The sequence below is a fragment of the Bufo bufo genome, chromosome 1 (genome assembly GCF_905171765.1).
Source record: "Bufo bufo chromosome 1, aBufBuf1.1, whole genome shotgun sequence".
Lineage (NCBI taxonomy): Eukaryota > Metazoa > Chordata > Amphibia > Anura > Bufonidae > Bufo > Bufo bufo.
Genome location: NC_053389.1, coordinates 217,626,630 through 217,647,446, shown reverse-complemented (window position 1 = coordinate 217,647,446; position 20,817 = coordinate 217,626,630). Strand labels below are relative to the sequence as shown.

General features: G+C 44.8%; 1 protein-coding gene across 9 annotated transcripts in view; it reads left to right on the top strand.

Annotated features, from left to right (window-relative positions):
* The window catches only part of EPS8 (epidermal growth factor receptor pathway substrate 8), a 145,083-nt gene that overhangs the window by 59,226 nt on the left and 65,040 nt on the right, over positions 1 to 20,817 (top strand). For 5 of the 9 annotated variants that reach the window (XM_040435171.1, XM_040435194.1, XM_040435162.1 and 2 more), the window contains exons 2-7: positions 6,324 to 6,434; positions 7,637 to 7,708; positions 13,877 to 13,941; positions 17,161 to 17,228; positions 17,437 to 17,598; positions 18,509 to 18,658. In XM_040435171.1, the coding sequence (XP_040291105.1) occupies positions 7,647 to 7,708; positions 13,877 to 13,941; positions 17,161 to 17,228; positions 17,437 to 17,598; positions 18,509 to 18,658 (507 nt within the window). In that variant the 5' untranslated portion in view covers positions 6,324 to 6,434; positions 7,637 to 7,646. Of the gene's footprint in view, positions 1 to 2,346; positions 2,483 to 2,598; positions 2,621 to 6,005; positions 6,030 to 6,323; positions 6,435 to 7,636; positions 7,709 to 13,876; positions 13,942 to 17,160; positions 17,229 to 17,436; positions 17,599 to 18,508; positions 18,659 to 20,817 lie in introns of those variants that run through there. The other 4 variants (XM_040435211.1, XM_040435230.1, XM_040435220.1 and 1 more) reach the window with 4 other exon arrangements.

Below are 20,817 nucleotides of genomic sequence, written 5' to 3'. Positions count from 1 at the left end.
TGATGGCTGCTGCTGCTGCTTTCAAAGTCCCAACCTTTTTCTAAGTGTGTTAATTGCTCAACTGGTACACATCTAGAAGGCACAGTGAGCACTTCAAAAACACCCGACAGTCCTGTAAGAGAGGAGATGAAAAGCAGCGATGCCCTATGGAACATCTGTATGTAAAGTAAGGATCTTCGAGCTTTGATCACCACATGTGACACCCTCCAGCATTGCCATATTGGAAAATAGGCTTTTTCTCATCTCGTTCTGTGTGCTTTTTTCATTTTCTGTATATAAATGTGCTTGGTGTCAGCGCTGTAGTGTAATCTTATAATGTTATCCTTGTATAGTCAAATGTCAGTTCTGTATAGTCATTTTAAGTATTGTCGGTGCTCTATAGTGTTCTTATTCTGTATAGTGTCGGTACTGTATGGAGTCATCATTTTCTATTATCTATTTAGTTCTGTTATGTATGTCAGTACTGTATGGAATTATCTTCTCTCTATCTATCTCTCTATCTATCTATCTATCTCTATCTATCTATCTATCTCTCTCTATCTCTCTCTATCTCTCTCTATCTCTCTCTATCTCTCTCTATCTCTCTCTATCTCTCTCTATCTCTCTCTATCTCTCTCTATCTCTCTCTCTCTCTATCTCTATCTCTCTCTCTCTCTATCTCTATCTCTCTCTCTCTATCTCTCTCTCTCTATCTCTCTCTATCTCTATCTCTCTCTCTCTATCTCTCTCTCTCTATCTCTCTCTCTCTATCTCTCTCTCTCTATCTCTCTCTCTCTATCTCTCTCTCTCTATCTCTCTCTCTCTCTATCTCTCTCTCTCTATCTCTCTCTCTCTATCTCTCTCTCTCTATCTCTCTCTCTCTATCTCTCTCTCTCTCTATCTCTCTCTCTCTATCTCTCTCTCTCTATCTCTCTCTCTCTATCTCTCTCTCTCTATCTCTCTCTCTCTATCTCTCTCTCTCTATCTCTCTCTCTCTATATATATATATATATATATATATATATATATATATATATATATATATATTCCGCAGCACTTCTTGAAATGTGCTTTTTATTTACATGTCATACAGCAACGTTTCGGTTCTCTCATGTAATCAATACAAACTGATTGGTCACCCGGGGTGGAGACGTCCTCATCCCGGGGACGCACACCCGACCTCCACCATTTTGTTTAAGGGCAATCTTTTGGGCAAATGTGTATATATATTAAAAATCTTCCTTATTCCATGATCTTGTATTCAGCTGATATATGTCCCAGCATAACGGCTTCCATGTTTTCCAGTATATCGCAATTCCATGTTCCCAACTGTAGAATAATCATATTATAACATTACTTTCAAAGTTATAGTTCTATGTTAGATTCACCTGGTACAGCAATAAGGATGCACAAGATCACAAACAATGAATCCTAAAATCATAGCCATAGACAATCCATCAGAAATAAAAGAAAAGATCTACCGGTATCAAAGCATTTTGCCGAAAAAAATCATAAGGAGAATGAATTAAGATTCATGATTGTGCATCACGTGAAACCGCTGGAAAGGGGCGGAGACAGGCTAGTGTCATTAAAGGGTTTCTATCACTTCTTTTTTACATAATTAGCTTTCAGACACTAGCGATCCGCTAGTGTCTGCTCTGCCAAACCATCCTAATATAATTGCTTATTGTGCAGCCGTTTTGCAAAAAAACGAACTTATATTGATATGCTAATGAACCTCTAGGTGCTATGGGGGTGCATGCGCCGAAGACAGACGCGCACGCGCGAGAATTCGTCCGCTGGCTCACAGGGAGGATCGCATTCCGGAGGAGATGGGCGGGCTGGAGGGACGTGCTGGGCGGCGGCTTTTTCTGAAGGTAGACCGAGCGTCTACCTTCACCTATGGGTGAATAAATCCTTTTTTCACTGAAGATTCAACTGGAGTGCAGTCCGATTTCTTTATTCCGTATTAGTGGGTAAGCACCAGTTACCATACCCGGACAGTGCACCCTCTCTACTTGTTTTTTTGGCTTGGCGGTGCTGCTGGTAATATATATATATATATATATATATATATATATATATATATATAATATTTTTTTTTTTTTTTTTTTTTTTTTTACACAGTATATATTAGTGTCAGTACTGAGAGACATCCTGCCCTGTGTATTGTGTATAGTTTTGTGCAGTAAGATTGCATTTTTCTCTGTAGTGTCTGTGCTGTGTACAATCACCTTATTCTGTGTGTTGTTCATGTCGTAGGTGAGCAGGTAACAAGGGTTAATGTCAGTACAAAGGTGACAGGAGAATTGTCTTCCTCATTTAATGGATAAAATAGCCCAGGGCAGATCTTCATAGAGTGGAGGATCCGCAGCCTCCACTGTATCTGTGCTGTGCTGCTTGTACGGGTAGTACATACAGCATGTTATCGGGTGTAAACCATATGGCCAATGTATACGGCACACATCCAGGATTGTAGAAGTCACCAGAGAATAAGGTTCAGGTAAGTGAGTCCTGGAGGCGTCTCTCCAGAGCCTGCTATACGGTTGTGAGGGCCATTCATCTACTGTAATGGTGAAAAGGGCAGGAAATACCTCGGCAGAACCCAGTGACTGGCGCTAAACATTTCCATTCAGTTCAGGTAATTTTTTCTGTTCATTTGTGAATACCAGCTAGGGCTGCAGACTTCTAGACACATTTAAAGGGGTAGAACAGGATCTCCATAACATGTATTCGTATGCTGCAATACCAGTCTAAACCTATCCACTGGTGTGTCGCTGTTTCTGTAATCCTACACAGTAGTCTTAAAGGTTTAAATGGTCACTGTATTGTCTAATATATCTTATTTGGGAAAAATGCCTTCTTTTATCAGCTCTTTTTTTGCCCCCTTTACTAATACCGCAATTTTTTTTTTTTTTTTATTATTTTTTTTTTACTTTTCTTGTGTTTGCCTACTTATTACATTTTTTGTAATAACAGTTTTTTTAACCTTCCCCCATGACTTTATTTATGTCTGCAGAGCTGTGTGAGGGCATATTTTTTTGTGGGGTTGTTGGGAGGTCTGTAGTTTTTATAGATTTTTGTTCAATTCTTTTTGGGAGTGAAGCAACCTAAAAAAGGCAAATCATCCATTTAGATTTTTTGTTACAATGTTCGCTGTACAGGATAATACTTTAATGTTGTAATATTTAGGCATTTTGGGAAGTGACGATGACCATGATCTCTATTTCTTGTTTATTTAACATGCGATCATCTGATCACTTCTCCCATAGATTGCAATAATTTACCATTGCAGTTTATGGGGGAATCGCCACCTTCTTATAAGCCTTGCCCGCAGGCAGGGCTTGATAGGAACTTCGCTATGGCAGGCCTCAGAGCCTTCAGAAGCCCTGGGGATGCTGTTCAGTCTCCAAGACCGCCGCGCCCCGGTAAATGGCATCTGATGGGTTAGAAGTCATTTTTTGAATAGTTCACCAAGATAATCATAATCAGGAGAGTCAGACTCTTCTCCAGTAGTGAGTCCTGGAAGTTTTGGCCTTGTGAATTCAGAAGAAAATATTGGTAGTATGCAAGTATTTTGCCTGTTGTATGCTAGAACGCAATGTGCGTCGGTCAGTGCTTGTGTGTTTGTATCCTGGGCTGTACTGACGGGTGGGGGCATTGTTGGGTGTGGACATGTTTAGAAGTCCCATCAAAAATGCTGAGAATCGGCCAGAAGAAAACTGCTGTTCACAATGGGGCCTGACGGTGACGCTTAAACTTCCGATATGCCGAAATGCAGAGATATCCAGCAGGATGTTCTGACAGGGACAGAATACCAAATGCTAGTGTGAAACTAGTCGAACTCCTTTTGTAGCCTATTGCTTTAGGTGAGTGTAGAAGCAGAGTGCCCCCTTAAGTCACATTCTAAGTCATGGGTGTGGTGAAAGACAGAGTGTCCATTAATGACTTGTCATGTTCTATGTGCGTATGCTTGAAATGTGACACTGAAACTAAGGTAGTCACCTGTGGGGTTTTCCATGCCATTGACTGTTGGAGGTAATAGAAAATGATAGTTTCATGTGCATTTAGCATGTAAAGATAGTGGGGTGTCACATGTTCTGTATTCTGCTGTATGGGATGCAGAGGTTGATATCTAAATCATATCATATTCAATAGTTATAGGGGGAGATTTATCAAAATTAGTGTACAGGAAAACTGGCTTAGTTGCCCATAGCATCAGATGCCACCTTTCTGAAAAATGAAAGGTTCAATCTGATTGGTTGCTCTCACATAATCTATAAACTGAGCATCCACACTTCAGAAGTCTGGAATCGCTGAGAAGCGTCCTTGTTTTCGGTGAGACGGATCAGAAATCCTATGCGGACATTTGAACATTGTGAACAGCAATTAGGGGGAGAGCCCATCTCTACCGTCGTCACTCCCATGTTCCTTTGGCTCATTGCGTTACTAATGGGAAGCCATCATGTTTCGGGGAGAAGCTGTCTATAGAGTCATCTGTGGACTATGGGAGGATCTGGAGCAGATGCATTTATTCCGTTATGGTCAAAATGGCCTCAAAGTAAGATTTTATGTCTTTTTTTTCTGAAGATTGAAGGCTATTCCATGGAGATATCTGCAACTTAGGTGAGTATTGCAGCCCCCTCCCAGAATAACGCAGACCAGCTCAGAAAGAGAATTGGGATGCCTGATGCACAACTGTACAGATATTACAGCCTCAGCTAGCAGTTTTATTAACCAGTACTCTCAAAACTTAAGTCTCCTTCAGCAATGAAGATCTGGGTTTCTGCCTCCTAAACAGAGGAGCAATAAAAGGAACATATGGACAGATGAATGCAGATATCAGAGATGATTGAAGAAAAGTGTGATGGGCAGAGCAACCTCCATGTTAAATGTCTGTAAACATCTTTGTGAGGAACAGATGAGAAGATACTTGATCACACCTGATGACATCTGTCCTGCGTGGTGGAGGAGATGGGATGGTGGTGTGAAAGGGCTGGAAAAGTGAGACATTTGTGCAGGACTTCATGGAAAGTGCCACGTTTTGTGAGCGATTCCAAACTTATTGAATAGCTGTGTATAGCACGATGCTGCCCTGATGTCTCTCATTGTGTTTGGATTTGCTTTAAAGTGAATACAAGTAAACTACAAGCTGACTTGGACACACTGAATGTTTGGTCATCAACTTGGCAGGTTCAATGTGGATAACTGTAACGTTATGATGCACGTAGATTATTAGTAGCCAGATGCATATGTCCTAGGGCGAGTAACACTGCCTAGATGAAATAACAGAAAACAATGTCAATGAGCTGCTTCTAAGGCTAGCAGGATATTAAGCGAGGCATGGACTCGCAGGACAGGAATGTAATATTACTACTTTACAAAGCTTTGGCGCGGCCTCATCTGGAATATGCCGTTCAGTTCTGGGCACAAGTCCATAGAAAGGATAAAAAAAATAAAAATGCCCTGGAGCTGTAAAATGTACAAAGGAGAGCAACTAAACTGATAAGGGGCATGGAGGGTTTTGGTTGTGAAAAAAAAAAAGTTTTTAGTCTTGACAAGAGATGTCTAAGGGGGGACATGATTGACATATATAATTGAGCCGTACAATAAATAAAGTGAAAAGCTGTTCAATGTAAAATCCCTGCAGAAGACAAGGGGGCACTGCCTCTGACTGGAGAAGAAAAAGTTCAGTCTCCAGAGGCGTCAAAGCTTCTTTACTGTAAGAACTGTGAATCTGTGGAATAGACTTCCTCAGGACGTGGTCACAGCAGGAACAGTGGACAGTTTTAAAAAAGGCTTAGGTTAATTCTTTAAAAGTAAATGACGATAATGCTTCTACACATTTTTATAAGTCTGTCATTCTAGCTATGCAAATACCGTAGGTAATGTCACGTCATGGCCACAGAGTATAATGTATCGTTTGTTTTCTATGTTGATTTAGTGTCTTTCACCTTGACCACATCCAGAGTTGCGGCACGAGAACACGTTCAGAAACTTTTTAACTTTTCTCCTCTGTATGGGGTGGGGGGTTTGGTAAATGCTTTCAAGTGAGTGGCCTTTATTAGGCACATTATTTGCAGAGTCCTGACCATGAGCTCAACTCCTATTGTAAGATGACATCTTGTTGTGTGTATTCACTCATCGCTGCACGGCGCGCAGATCAGATCCTCAGTATCACTGACACCATCCATGTAAGGCTTCTGAGGTCACTCTGGTGTTGGGTTCCCTCTTCATGCTTTGTATGAGAATCACAACTCCTCTCATCCTCATGGGTCTACAGTGGTGATATCATTGGCAACATTTTTCTGACAGTCACCTTGTCTCCTCTGCTCTTTTCACAGTCCGGAATCTGAAGATTTACCCCCTAGGCTGCAGGTGAAGAGATGGGAATGTCCGTGAAATCCTGACACCAGGACATTATTTGCAGCACGTGTTGGAGTCGCTGACAAGGAGTAAGTTGTCCCAATGCAAGCATTCAAATGACAATGCCCCAGATTTCAATCTAGCTCCTTCATTGTGCTGCTAGGTTAGAGAAGGCACTTGGGCACCAGATCCCTCTCTCCATCTTTAGGCCCCATGTATACAACCATAGTTTTAGCATTTATTTTATTTTTTTGTGGATGGCACATGGACCCATCCTTTTCTTTGGGTTCTCAAGAAATGTTTATTGCACATGGATGTCATTCTGTCCACATCCATGTGGCTGTTCTGCAAATTATAGAACATGGCCTATTCTTGTCCATTTTTCAGACAAGAATAGCCAATTCTCGTAGAAAAATGCAGCATGCACACAGCCGTACCTGTATTTTGCCAATCTGTGGTCTGCCAACCGCAAAACGAATACGGTTTTAGTAAACAGTTTTATTCCCCTTATATAACATTTCTGCAGCATCTTTTCGAAGGACTCTGTATTCCGATTGGGCATGTCTCTGCACACTGTCCAATCAGCGCGTACAGTTTCAGACTGTGGAGGGACTTACCATTTTGACTGCCATAGGGGTAACACCCTGTTGGCCATTTATTCATGAGTTTCTTAAGCACAATGCAGAGTTATAGAAAAGATGCTTTTGAATTGTTATATGATTTACTAAAATAGACCTATCAGGAATGGGGACAGGTTGTGTTTAAGGTGATAAAGGCCCCAAGAAAAAACCCTGTTTGTTTTCATTACTGTAAATCCCATACCTACTATCATAAAGGACAACACTACTAAGCAGTACTCCAGTTAAAAAGAATACATATATATCGATCCATATTTCCTGATAAATAAATCTACTGCACGGACTAGACAGAAAAAAAGTTAACATGCACTAAGAAGTCTCTACTGTGAAAAACAGCAAAAAAAACTTCACAATAGTGGCGAGCAGCCTTCTTTCATTCTTTACTATGTTGGACTGGTGATACTTAATGAGAGGATTCATATAGCAACAATAGGAACCTAAAAACACACCGTATCCGTCTGCAAGTGATCATTACTTACCCGGAAGATCCTGCTCCACTGCTCTGGTTCTCCCAGCTGGGATCTCTTTATCCGGCTGTGACATCACATCGGCAACATGTGACCACTGCAGCCAATCGCTGGCCTCAGCGGTGCAATTTGAATTCTATCCATTTTTAGTTACCATTCATGTCCATAATGTTTTCTCCATTACAGGCGATCCATCATGAATGGACATTTATCAAATTACTATCAGGGGGGCTTGAGAAACGCCTCCCCAGATCCCAGGTATGTAAACTAGACAATTCCACCATATTCATATGGAGGATTCCGATTTCATCTGCGTTTGCAGGTTTTGTGCTATCGGCATCATCTTGAGCTTTACTTCAGTTTTCCTACATGAGTCTCAACGTGTAAGGGTCCATTCACACGTCCGTTTTTTCTTTCCTGATCTGTTCGGTTTTTTCTGGAACAGATCTGGACCCATTCATTTTCAATGGGTCCTGGAAAAAAACGGACAGCACAATGTGTGCTGTCCGTTTCCTTTGTTCCGTTCCGCATGTCCGTTTAAATATAAAACATGTCCTATTCTTTTCCTGAAAAATCGGATCCTGGTACAATACAAAGTCAATGGATCCGCAAAAAACGGAAGACATACGGATGTCATTCCGTATGTCATCCGTTTTATACGGAATCCGTTCCTGGAAATTACATTTTAATTTTTTTTTTTTTTTTTTTTTTTTTTCAAGAAATCCAAACAACTTTATTTGCTTATTGAAATTTATACATGTTTCCGTTTTTTGCGGATCCGCAAAAAACGGATGACATACGGAAACATTTTCAGGAACAACGGATCCGCAAAAAACGGACAGAAAATCGGATTATAGAAAAATACTGACGTGTGAATGTAGCCTAATGGTGCAGGGTTTGGCAGAAAGAAGAAAACTATCTCCCCCATTTAGGTAGTTTCCCCGAAAGTCAGTGTCAATCTGTGGACAGCTGAGGAATTGGTACTACTTGGTGGTACTGTACTAGTTGGCAGTGGTGGGAGATGCCATCTTATGCCGTGGGAGCTGTTATCTCCTTGCTGAGATGCAGCTTAATGAAGGCAAATTTTAAGATGATGTAGAGCTTAACTAAGCCGTCTCCATTTTCTGGATATTATGTGGGTGGGGAGGCAGGATGAGCCCTTGCACTGGGTGTCTGTGATCTCCATGTATCGTGCAACAGTAAAGGTGCACTTACACAGGCATTTCTTCCCGAGAGTCAGCTGCTCTTTCAGTGGAGGTGAAACGCTGCATTTTCATGCAGCGATCACCTTTGCCGTATAAGGCCAAACGGTCGCTACCTTATATAGCTGCTTTGTCTCTGGCAGCAGATCACTGTTTAGACTGCACAATCTGCTGCCCAGAAACAATAATTTATTTTCCTGCACGAACGACAGAATCACCCAATGAACGAGCATTGTGCCTTTTGTGTTGTGGCATTAGAAGAATTTTGATATCTCTAACTTTTTAGTTCAACCAGACTGTTTGTTACTCTGTAATTCTTCTAGCGCCGTTCTATGGAAACAGTAGGTTTAAAAGCACACCAAATGCTTGAAATAACTTATTTATTAACTTCAACTTTTCTTCATGTATAACACTGCCGACTCCGCAGCAGATAGTGTCATGTACAAAACACGTGTTGCATAAAGATTCATAAAATGGCGGTATGCATAAGATGGTGGTTCAACTGTTCAATCTTGTCATTCAACATAAAATGGTGGATATATTTCTCTCTTCGGTATCTATACTCTCACTTTAAAGGGAACCTGTCACCGGGATTTTGTGTATAGAGCTGAGGACATGGGTTGCAAGATGCCCACTAGCACATCCGCAATACCCAGTTCCATAGCTCTGTGTGCTTTTATTGTGTCAAAAAAATGAATTGATGCATATGCAAATTAACATGAGGAGTCCTGTCCCTGAGATGACTACTGTACGTGAGATGAGTCAGGGACAGGACTCTATCTCGGGTTAATTTGCATATGTATCAAATCGGTTTTTTGACACAATAAAAGCACACAGAGCTATGGGACTGGGTATTGCGGATGTGCTAGCGGCCATCTGGCAACCCATGTCCTCAGCTCTATACACAAAATCCCGGTGATGTATCTTTGAGAGGTATATCTGAGGTCTAACTAATAGTTTTACTTGCTGAATTTGGTTGCGGTATGCAGTTAGCAGTAACTATTTGCAGATTGGTTGAGTATGATCTGGTATGGTTGTATGCAATTTGAATTTCAATATGGAATTTTAATTTGGAGTGTAAACTTTGTAGTTTGCAATCTGTGGAACTGTAAGTTAGCACACATATAACTGGTTCAGTATACCTATTTCATAAATACCTATTTCTCGTGCATGGCATTGGGGGACACAGCAACATGGGTATATGTCCAACTACCACTAGGAGGCGACACTAGACATAAAAAAAAATGTTGGCTCCTCCCCGTTGGGCTATACCCTCTCCACAGGCACTAGGCTAATCAGTCTTGTTCTAGTGTCCATAGGAGGCAGACCTGACCTGCTTTTTTTTGTGCAGGTCATCATGCTACTTTTTTATTTTATTTTTTTCTATCATTTTTTCTTTCTCTGCAGGTTCCGGCCTGCTGCAGGGGTGGCTCCATCGTGTTCCACTTTAGTTGCCCCCCTGCGGGCGCGTACTCAAGTACCTGGCAGCCACCCAGTCCCCACTTGAAACTGCTTCCACAGCGGAATTCCGGTAGACCCACGGCTCCCATGTTGAGTCCACCGAGGGGGTGGTCATTGCTGCGCCTGAAGATATCGGAAGGTAAGTAAGGATCCGGATCCATTGCGGGGGCCCTGTAGTCCCCTTCTCCCTCCCTCCTTTCCCCCCATCCTCTCCCATGGCCTCTTAGGGTCTGAAGCACTTTGCTGGGTGGTCCACCCTCTTTATCTCCCCCATCCCCATGAAGGGGGTTATTTTGGGGCCAGGGTACCTGCAGGGAGGCCCATGTCTCCTCTGGGTCCGGCACTTCTACCTGGAAGTCGCATCGTTCCCGCATTAATGGGGGTAATTTTCGGGTGTTTTTCCTGCAATTCCCCTCGGCGCTGTGTTCCTCCCGCTCCGCGGTTGCTTCCGGACGCCTCCGCGATCGCGGGCATCCGTTTCCGGCTGCACGTTCCTAATCTAGGCCCCGGCTTTTCGGCCGACTAGGCCGCAGGTCACGTGGGGCGGAGCCTTCTCTCCGCCCACTCCTGGCTTCCTGGACTGTCTCATTCACCCTCCCTCCGTGGGGGGAGCCTGGGAGGGGCCTCTCCTGCTTGCCCAATCCAGCTCCAGGTTCCCTGCTCTGTCAGAGGGGCGGTTCTTCCTCCGGCTGTCTGTTTCTTTTTCTACACCGGGTCGCCATCTTCTCCTGCATGGGGCGCGCTGCACAGCTCCTGGGGTCTGGTAGGCAGCCTCTGGCTGAATTGCTCTGCAGGCTTCCCCCCCCCCCCTCAATTGCCGCATTTTCCTGCAGCCCTGCCACCTGATCTATAGCTTCTATAGCTGCTGCAGCACCTCTTGGGAACAGTGGCTCCGGGGACAGTTAGGTCAGCCCTGCTGCTCTATGAGGGCTTCCTCTCCCAGCCTCCCTATCGGATCGCCACGTATTTCACGTCCGTTGTCTATGGAGGTTTCCATGTGGTCGGCTTGTGTGCCCCCCCCCCCCTTCTTTCCACCCTTTTGTGTAGGTCCCCCTTGAATGGGCTCCCTCCCTGTCGACCATGGGAACCTTGCCTGACTCGCCCAATCCCTCGCGGAGCTGCTGGAGCGATACCTAAAAATTGCGGTCTCCTCTTCCCCCCCCCCCCCCCCTTCCCCAGGCTCACGCTCGGATACAGGGTCACGCAAGGAGTAGCCCACGGACCAACCTCGGGTGGTCTTAACTAGCTTCCACCCCTCCTCGGCATCCCTGGGTCGCCCCAGGACAGGCCTGAGCCTGGTGACGAAGCCTTCTCTGTCAGTTGCCTCTGGGGACACCTCTGCACCGATTCCCTCAGATCAGGCGGTCTTCCACCATGCAGGATCCCTCTGTGAGGTCAAGACAAACTTGCACGGTGGTACCTACCCTACACAGGTTTGGTGCCCCTCTAGTGGACTTTCGGATGGCGCTCTCCTGCCTGCACAGGTAATTACCGCACAGGTAGGGCAGCCGTCTCCGTGCTTAGCAACTGGGACACCTACGCGGTGTCTCTGGTACGTACGCCCTCGTAGGCTGTACACGACAGTCCTTCCTGGTTCCCCTATCCAGGGGCTATGTTCCAGGCAAGCTGATAATTCAGGCAACGCCTCTTGTAGGGTTGGTAACCCTTCTCGGCCTCTAAAGGTTCTTTTCTAGTAACCTGTATCAGAGAATACAGGCCGGCTTTTATTGCCGTGGCGATTACATCTGTCTGTTTCCAGCCGCCTTGTTACCTTCTTAGGTAGAGTTCCTACACCTACTCCAGATGCTGTAGCCATTACCCCTGGCTGGCTCTATGGTGTTCCATGTGGCACTATTTCCCCCTACCGGGTGAGATATACAGGCCGCCTTCAATTTCCGCAGCAATTGCACCTGTCTGTTTACAGCCACCTTGCTCCCTTCATAGGTAGAGTACCTACACCATCTCCTGATACTGTATCAAATATCCCTGGCGGGCTCTATTGTGTTTCGTGCGGCACTATTTCTCCCTTCCGGGCGAGATATAGAGGCCTCTCAATTGCTGTTGCAATTGCCTCTGTTTGGTTCTAGTGGGCACCAAGCTGCCACCTTGCTCCCTTCATAGGTAGAGTACCTTCACTACCTCCTATCTGGCCTTATGGTGTACCTTGCGGCACTATTTCTCCCTTACCGGACAATATATTGGGGCCACCTTGTATTGCCGTGGCCACTGCTCCTACCTCATCTTAGTGTGCACCAAATAGCCATCTTACTCCTTCACTACCTTCAGTACAAACTGATTAGCCTAGTGCCTGTGGAGAGGGTATAGCCCAACGGGGAGGAGCCAACATTTTTTTTATGTCTAGTGTCGCCTCCTAGTGGTAGTTGGACATATACCCATGGTGCTGTGTCCCCCAATGCCTACTACGAGAAAAGGATTTTATGGTGAGTACAAAAAAATCCAATTTTGGGCCTCTCTGCTTCCATAAAACACAGCTCTTGGTGGAGGGAATGTCTGTTCAGCTCCTCTCCTCTGGTGTAATGATTCTAGCAGTTCCTGTTAGGGGAATTTTCCACACAAGCTGTGTGTGAGGCTGGCTGTGATTGGTGAAGACTCCTGCCCAGCAACAACAGTTTAACTCTATGCTTTCTGTTGTTTCTGCTGTGTCATTGAGTTTACCTTACATTATATAATGAATCTTAAAGGCATATTATCTTTTCTGCTTCTGTGAACACAATATCTAACAGTTATATGACATCCAAACATGAACTCTCTATAAATAACTCTGCTTTTGTCTTTAACACACAAACATAGGAACTGTAAAGGTTATTGGCAGGTTTAGCTGTATAAACATTTAAGCTATATTAGCAACCTAGGACAGGTCTTAGCTGGCCAGCTACAGGTGTCTAAATCCACCTTTAGACCATTTTTCCCAGGGAAGGTTACAAGAGATTAGATAGTGCCCAGTAATGTCTGGTATTGGATATCGGCAGTATTCAGCTGAATGCTAGACACATGGATAAGAGCCTTCTAATCTCACCTTTCTACTTATACATCAAGCAAAATGAAAATGTTGTTCACATAGTAATACAGTTACATGAAGCTTTATTTCTGATGATCAAAGACCTCTGGACAGGAAATCCAGGCTTCTGTGTAACTGATAACCTTCTTTGCTTCATCAATATGCGACCAGTGGGGGCCGTCACCCCTTGTGATCATCCATTAGTGGCAGCCAAAGTTTCCAGAAATGGCATATGAAGCAAGGAACACTATGGCCACCACACAGTGTACAGAGTCGATCTTAGGTGCAGAAGCTGATGTTCCTATTCAAGTGAATGGGAGCTGAGAAGTGGTAGCCAAGAATGGGTACTGCAGTGTATGGAGCTATAGTGTTTCACCACACATTGTCTTGGCATTACCACTCTACTGCTACAGGCACTCTTGGGTCAAACTTGAGGCATTTTCATTTCTTTTACACTAAATATCCCCAATCTTTCTAATGTTTTTTTTATATCCCAAAATGTGTTTGGTCCACTGCTTCTTAAGCAGCAAATTCCTGGTTCTGAGAGTGCTGTTCATTGTACAGTCTATTGCAGTCACTCGTATGACTTACCATGACCTGATGGCATAACTACCCACATTAAACTTGTGTGGAGTGACTTTGTCCCTTGTTGAGTAGGACGTGTGCAGTGTTGTTCATTCAAGATCACCACTAATCTGTTACTGTATATCTCATGCATCTGCTTTTTTTCTTTCTCTCCTATAGCAATTATGATTTGTCCTCTGTAAAATCGGAGAAAAGTGGAAGAACAAATGCCAAGAGTCTTTATGGTAAAGCAAACATCCTTATTCTTTGCCATTGCATGTGCTGATGTGCATATACCGACATATACCTGCTAAGGGTGGACAGACATATGCCTGATGATGAGTTTGGGTCAAGGGTTAGAGTGAACAGACTTACACATGGGGGGCAAGGGATAGGGCGGACAGCCGTACACCTGATGGGGAAGGGTTAGAGCAGGCAGCCGTACACGTGGGGAAGGGTTAGAGCAGACAGCCGTACACCCGATGGGGAAGGGTTAGAGTGGATAGCCGTACACGTGATGGGAAGGGTTAGAGTGGATAGCTGTACACGTGGTGGGAAGGGTTAGGATGGACAGCCGTACACTTAGTGGGAAGGGTTAGGGCGGACAGCCGTACACGTAGTGGGAAAGGTCAGGGCGGAAGGCCGTACACGTAGTGGGAAGGGTCAGGGCGGACAGCCGTACACGTAGTGGGAAGGGTCAGGGCGGACAGCCATACACGTAGTGGGAAGGGTCAGGGCGGACAGCCGTACACGTAGTGGGAAGGGTCAGGGCGGACAGCCGTACACGTAGTGGGAAGGGTCAGGGCGGACAGCCGTACACGTAGTGGGAAGGGTCAGGGCGGACAGCCGTACACGTAGTGGGAAGGGTCAGGGCGGACAGCCGTACACGTAGTGGGAAGGGTCAGGGCGGACAGCCGTACACGTAGTGGGAAGGGTCAGGGCGGACAGCCGTACACGTAGTGGGAAGGGTCAGGGCGGACAGCCGTACACGTAGTGGGAAGGGTCAGGGCGGACAGCCGTACACGTAGTGGGAAGGGTCAGGGCGGACAGCCGTACACGTAGTGGGAAGGGTCAGGGCGGACAGCCGTACACGTAGTGGGAAGGGTCAGGGCGGACAGCCGTACACGTAGTGGGAAGGGTCAGGGCGGACAGCCGTACACGTAGTGGGAAGGGTCAGGGCGGACAGCCGTACACGTAGTGGGAAGGGTCAGGGCGGACAGCCGTACACGTGGGAAGGGTCAGGGCGGACAGCCGTACACGTAGTGGGAAGGGTCAGGGCGGACAGCCGTACACGTAGTGGGAAGGGTCAGGGCGGACAGCCGTACACGTAGTGGGGAAGGGTCAGAGCGGACAGCCGTACACGTAGTGGGGAAGGGTTAGAGCGGACAGCCGTACACGTGATGGGAAGGGTTAGAGTGGAAATGGCTGTGAATACCACTCAGTTGCTGAGTAGAACCTCTGCACTCACATGACAGTATAGCAAGGAAGACTTTTTTTTTTTTTTTTTCTGGTTTGGAGTACGAAGGAACTATATTGTCAGCTGCCAGAGGGGGAAGGACACTGGTTCTTTCCTGAGCTCACCTCCCACTCATCACCTTCTCCCATCCTGATATTGTGCTCTATCTAATCTCAGTCGCAGGGGATGGGATTTATTTTTTCCGATCTTCATCCAAACATAGGAAGAAAGGTAGATGTGTGTTTATTTGCTGTGGAAACGTGTGCCGTTTGCTGCATTGTGTGTTCATTATTCCACATGCTGCCATATCATACAATATAAGAATTCGGGGCCACAGAGAAGTGATCTCCCTGTAAGTTAAGAAATGTCCAATAGGTATCCGAGTCTATTTAGACATTTCCTAGCTGTGTTACAGGCAGTATGGCCGTCATGTCATACTTTATCCTTAACTCTGAAATGACAAATTACCTAGTTATAGACTTTCTCTTGCTCTCCCATAAGACGTCCTAAATATAAAAGCTGCCTTACAATCACTAATATGAAGGCCATTACGTTTCATATAGGGGTCTTCACACAACTTTCCTAGATTTATATAAAGTATCTATCTGGTTACACGCCGCACCTATGTAATATATCATGTTCAGCATGGCTGGAGTAAACATTTTTTCTGGGGTGTGTTGTGCTGCTGTGTGGCATTTATGGCTCTGTAAAGAATGTTCTGCTTTATGAATAAGTGACACATTAATAATGACTAGATCAAGAATGCTGTTTGTGGTAAGTATGACATCCTGTGAACCATAGGACTGATGTCATCTGAGCCTGGAAAATATGTGTAGGAGCCTGTAGACATGAGACTGCTGTGGAATAGACCTGGAAACCTCTTCTTGCAGGGATGGTTCTGTATAACGCATATGAGGAAACCCTAATCTTCTAATTGGCCTACACTAGATATTAGAAAGCCTAGATGAATTAGAATTACAGCATGGCTTTTTTTAACCTTAGCGGCTATGATACCAAGCCAGATCTGCTTGGTGAACCTCGTTTTTTTTGCGGACTGTATACGGAACCATTCATTTCAATGGGTCCGCAAAAAAAACTGAAGTTACTCTGTGTGCTTTCCGTTTCCATATAACCGTATTTCTGATGCACAAAAAAATAGAACACGTCCTATTATTGTCCGCATTACGGACAAGGATATTACTGTTCTATTAGAGGCCAGCTGTTCCGTTCCGCAAAATACGTAATGCGCACGGACATCCGTATTTTTTGCGGATCCGTTTTTTGCGGACCGCAAAATGCATACAGTCGTGTGCATGAGGCCTAAATGTAAGGCTACTTTCACACTGGCGTTTTGGCTTTCCGTTTGTGAGATCCGTTCAGGGCTCTCACAAGTGGTCCAAAACGGATCAGTTTTGCCCTAATGCATTCTGAATGGAAAAGGATCCACTCAGAATGCATCAGTTTGCCTCCGTTCAGTTACCATTCCGCTTTGGAGGAGGACACCAGAACACTGCCTGCAGCGTTTTGGTGTCCGTCTGACGAAACTGAGCCAAACGGATCCGTCCTGGCACACAATGTAAGTCAATGGGGACAAATCACAATCTGGCACAATTGAAAATGGATCTGTCCTCCATTGACTTTCAATGGTGTTCAAGACTGATCCGTCTTGGCTATGTTACAGATAATACAAACGGATCCGTTCTGAACTGATCAGTCTGTGCAGATCCATTACTGATCCGCACCAAACGCGAGTGTGAAAGTAGCCTAACATTGTAAGGTCACGTCAAATTTGTATGATGGCAAGGATTTGTTGTTATGTGCTAGGAATACAAGTTGAAGTTGTGGCACTTTGTGTGCCGTGCATCATTTCCCAGGTCCTCAGCTATCTCAACGTGCCAGGCAGTTTATTTCTTAAGGTGCAAGTGACCATTGAATGTTCCTTTTATTGTGCATGGAGCTGAGAGGTCTTCTGGATGCAAATAATTTTCCCTGGCTTGTCTTTTCACAGAGCAAAGAAAGAGCTATGCCCGGGACAGCGTCAGCGTCATATCGGAAACCTCCCAGTATCATGTTGAGGTAATGTTCTGCTCTCTCCACTCTAGCTGTGACTCCTTGCAGGATCATATTGTTGCTGGGTTATATGGGGTTAACTGTTTATTTTGTCTGGAGTTCCTGAGTCCCCAAATATTTAGCTTTGGTCTGTAAATTATCCAAATCTCCCATAAACTTGCCTCCCGCATTGACCTGTTGACATGTTGTGAACTGCTCCTACGATGTACTGCAGCACCTTACCACGTTCATAATGGATCGCAAGGATGCAGTGCTCACCATTGACGACGGACTCCGCAAACTAAAGTTATTGGATGCGAAGGGAAAAGTGTGGACCCAGGATATGTATCTCCAAGTGGATGACAAAGCAGTTAGTCTGTATGATATAGAGACCAAGGTAATGCTCCCCTCTTGTCCCATCTCATTGTCAACTAGTTGTGTTGTAGTGTGTGTGTGAGATATAGTTCTGTTCAGACACTACAAGGTGGAACACTAGACATCATAGCATTGTCCTGTGTGGTGATACTGGTCAGGATCTGAAGGTTAAGTGACTACAGTGTAGGAGATAGGGCTCCCTAGAATTGCTGGTGAAAGGTTGGGAATGTCACACATTAGTGGTACATATGGAGACTTCTGCAAATGTATAGATCTATACATGTTTGCAGTGCTCCCATAGACTTCCATAGACTATGGTCAATTTGCAATTTTAGTTGACCCTTAGGTGGAAATTTAACATAAGCAATTGTGAATCCCAATGGGCTTTGCTGCCTTATATTTGTAGAACTACAATTTACCAGGATTTGTTAGCTATGAGCAGAACCTGCACTAGATTCTAGAGAAACTGTGTTGCTGTGTCATAAGTGCCACCCGATCTCTGCAGTCTTGTGGACAGAGAGCTGCTTTGTCCCTAGACCTTGACTGAGAACCAACCAATCTCACCCGCTAACCTGAAATGACTAGCGTCAGAGGTGGGCTTGTGAGTGCCACTTGTGGGTCATGCTCATGTTTGTCCCTGGTTTTTTGCTGACGTGTTTATATTAAGGTGGAGTCAAGGCTGAAGCTTCAGATTTGGTTTATTTCCTCAAGTGACTGAAAAGGTTTTCCAGGAGCAGGGTAGTAGTTATAGCATGCATGGTTGTTTTAGGAAAGTTTGTAACCCCTTGCCTAGTGACCCTGGCTTCCTAGTGGTTCCAAGCATAAAGTTATGATGTCCATGCATGCTGCTCCACTGTTGTGTCCTCCTACATGATAGAGACAAGTGTTCCCTCCAGGAGCGGCACAATGTTTGTCATTTCATTTCTGCACAGACTGAATTAGAGAATTTCCCAGTCAGCACCATCCAGCACTGTAAGGCTGTGATGAACTCCTGCAGATACAACTCCATTCTTACCCTTGTTTGTAAAGAGCCAACACAAAGCAAAGCTGATCTGCACCTCTTCCAATGTGATGAGGTCAAGGTAAGGCCAGAACGAGTGCGCTCCCACCCCCTTCTCCTGCACGGTGTTCCTAGTGTGTGTAGAGATGGCATGGGCATGCTGCATGCTCTGTGGGGTGTTCGTGTCATTGTCACCTGCATGGGTCAATGTGTTGCTGCTGCTCTTGGGCCAACCACAATGGACACCATAAACTGGAAGACCATAGATTAGGCTCCCCCTGTACTGAATGATGAAGATTTATATGGACTCTGAGGATTTCTTTTTTTTTTTAACCTTTTAAAAGTTTAATAGACCAAAGTTGTCTTTATTGTAAGACCACAAGCGCTTAGGAGACAGTGTCATGAGATTACAATAATGACCTGGACATGATAAAACCAACAATGGAGCAAGATACTGAAAAACTCGTCTTGGATACAGGGCAACTGATGTAGAGCTCTGGAATTAATTGTGGCGTCATATCCTTGTATGTTACCATAATGTTATCTGAGCTTCAAAATGGTCAGAATTGGTAATTAACAATTGTACAAAGTAACTCCATGATGTGATAAGACACCTGGAGAGGCCAACATCTGAAGATGGGAAAACCTCTGACGCTAAAGAATGTGGATGCGATCCTCACCTCCAGAGTGCTTACATTGTGGCCTGTGCCCCATTCTTTTACCTTCATAGTGCTTACATTGTGATATGTGATGCCTTCACTCACCTCAATAGTGCTTACATTGTGCTCTGTGCCCCCTTTGCTCACTTCAATACTGTTTACATTGTGCCCTGTGCCCCCTTCCTTCACCCTCATAGTGTTTATATTGTTGTCTGTGCCATTTTCTCACCTCTTTAGGGCTTACACTGTGGTCTGTGCCCCCTTTCCTCACTCCCATAGTGTTAAGTGTGATCTGCTCCTCCTTTCTGCAACCCCATAGTGTTCACATTGGGTTCCATGCCCCTTCATCATCCCATAGTGTTTTCATTGTGGCCTGTACCCCTTTTGCTCAGCCCACAGTGTTTGCACTGTGGTCTGTGCCCCCATTCTTCACCTCCTCACCCAGCCCTTCCCTCACCCCCATAGTGTTTACATTGTGATCAGTGCCCCTTCCCTTATCCCATAGTGTTTACATTGTGATCAGTGCCCCTTCCCTTATCCCATAGTGTTTACATTGTGATCAGTGCCCCTTCCCTTATCCCATAGTGTTTACATTGTGATCAGTGCCCTTCCCTTATCCCATAGTGTTTACATTGTGATCAGTGCCCCTTCCCTTATCCCATAGTGTTTACATTGTGATCAGTGCCCCTTCCCTTATCCCATAGTGTGTACATTGTGATCAGTGCCCCTTCCCTTATCCCATAGTGTTTACATTGTGATCAGTGCCCCTTCCCTTATCCCATAGTGTTTACATTGTGATCAGTGCCCCTTCCCTTATCCCATAGTGTTTACATTGTGATCAGTGCCCCTTCCCTTATCCCATAGTGTTTACATTGTGATCAGTGCCCCTTCCCTTATCCCATAGTGTTTACATTGTGATCAGTGCCCCTTCCCTTATCCCATAGTGTTTACATTGTGATCAGTGCCCCTTCCCTTATCCCATAGTGTTTACATTGTGATCAGTGCCCCTTCCCTTATCCCATAGTGTTTACATTGTGATCAGTGCCCCTTCCCTTATCCCATAGTGTTTACATTGTGATCAGTGCCCCCTCCCTTATCCCATAGTGTTTACATTGTGATCAGTGCCCCTTCCCCTATCCCATAGTGTTTACATTGTGATCAGTGCCCCTTCCCTTATCCCATAGTGTTTACATTGTGATCAGTGCCCCTTCCCTTATCCCATAGTGTTTACATTGTGATCAGTGCCCCTTCCCTTATCCCATAGTGTGTACATTGTGATCAGTGCCCCTTCCCTTATCCCATAGTGTTTACATTGTGATCAGTGCCCCTTCCCTTATCCCATAGTGTGTACATTGTGATCAGAGTTTTTTCAATTGATCAATAAGACCACTGTTTGTCTCTAGGTTGACACGTGCTACTGAAGGTATCAATTTTAAAATTTAACGTTTATTTGATGCTCATAAAACATATATATAACTAGAACTCGCACATTAAAATTACCAGTGGTGCCTGCCCTATTGCAATTGTATCTTATGTTGTATCTTTTGTTGATATATGCACTCTTTGACCACTGGGGGGCGCG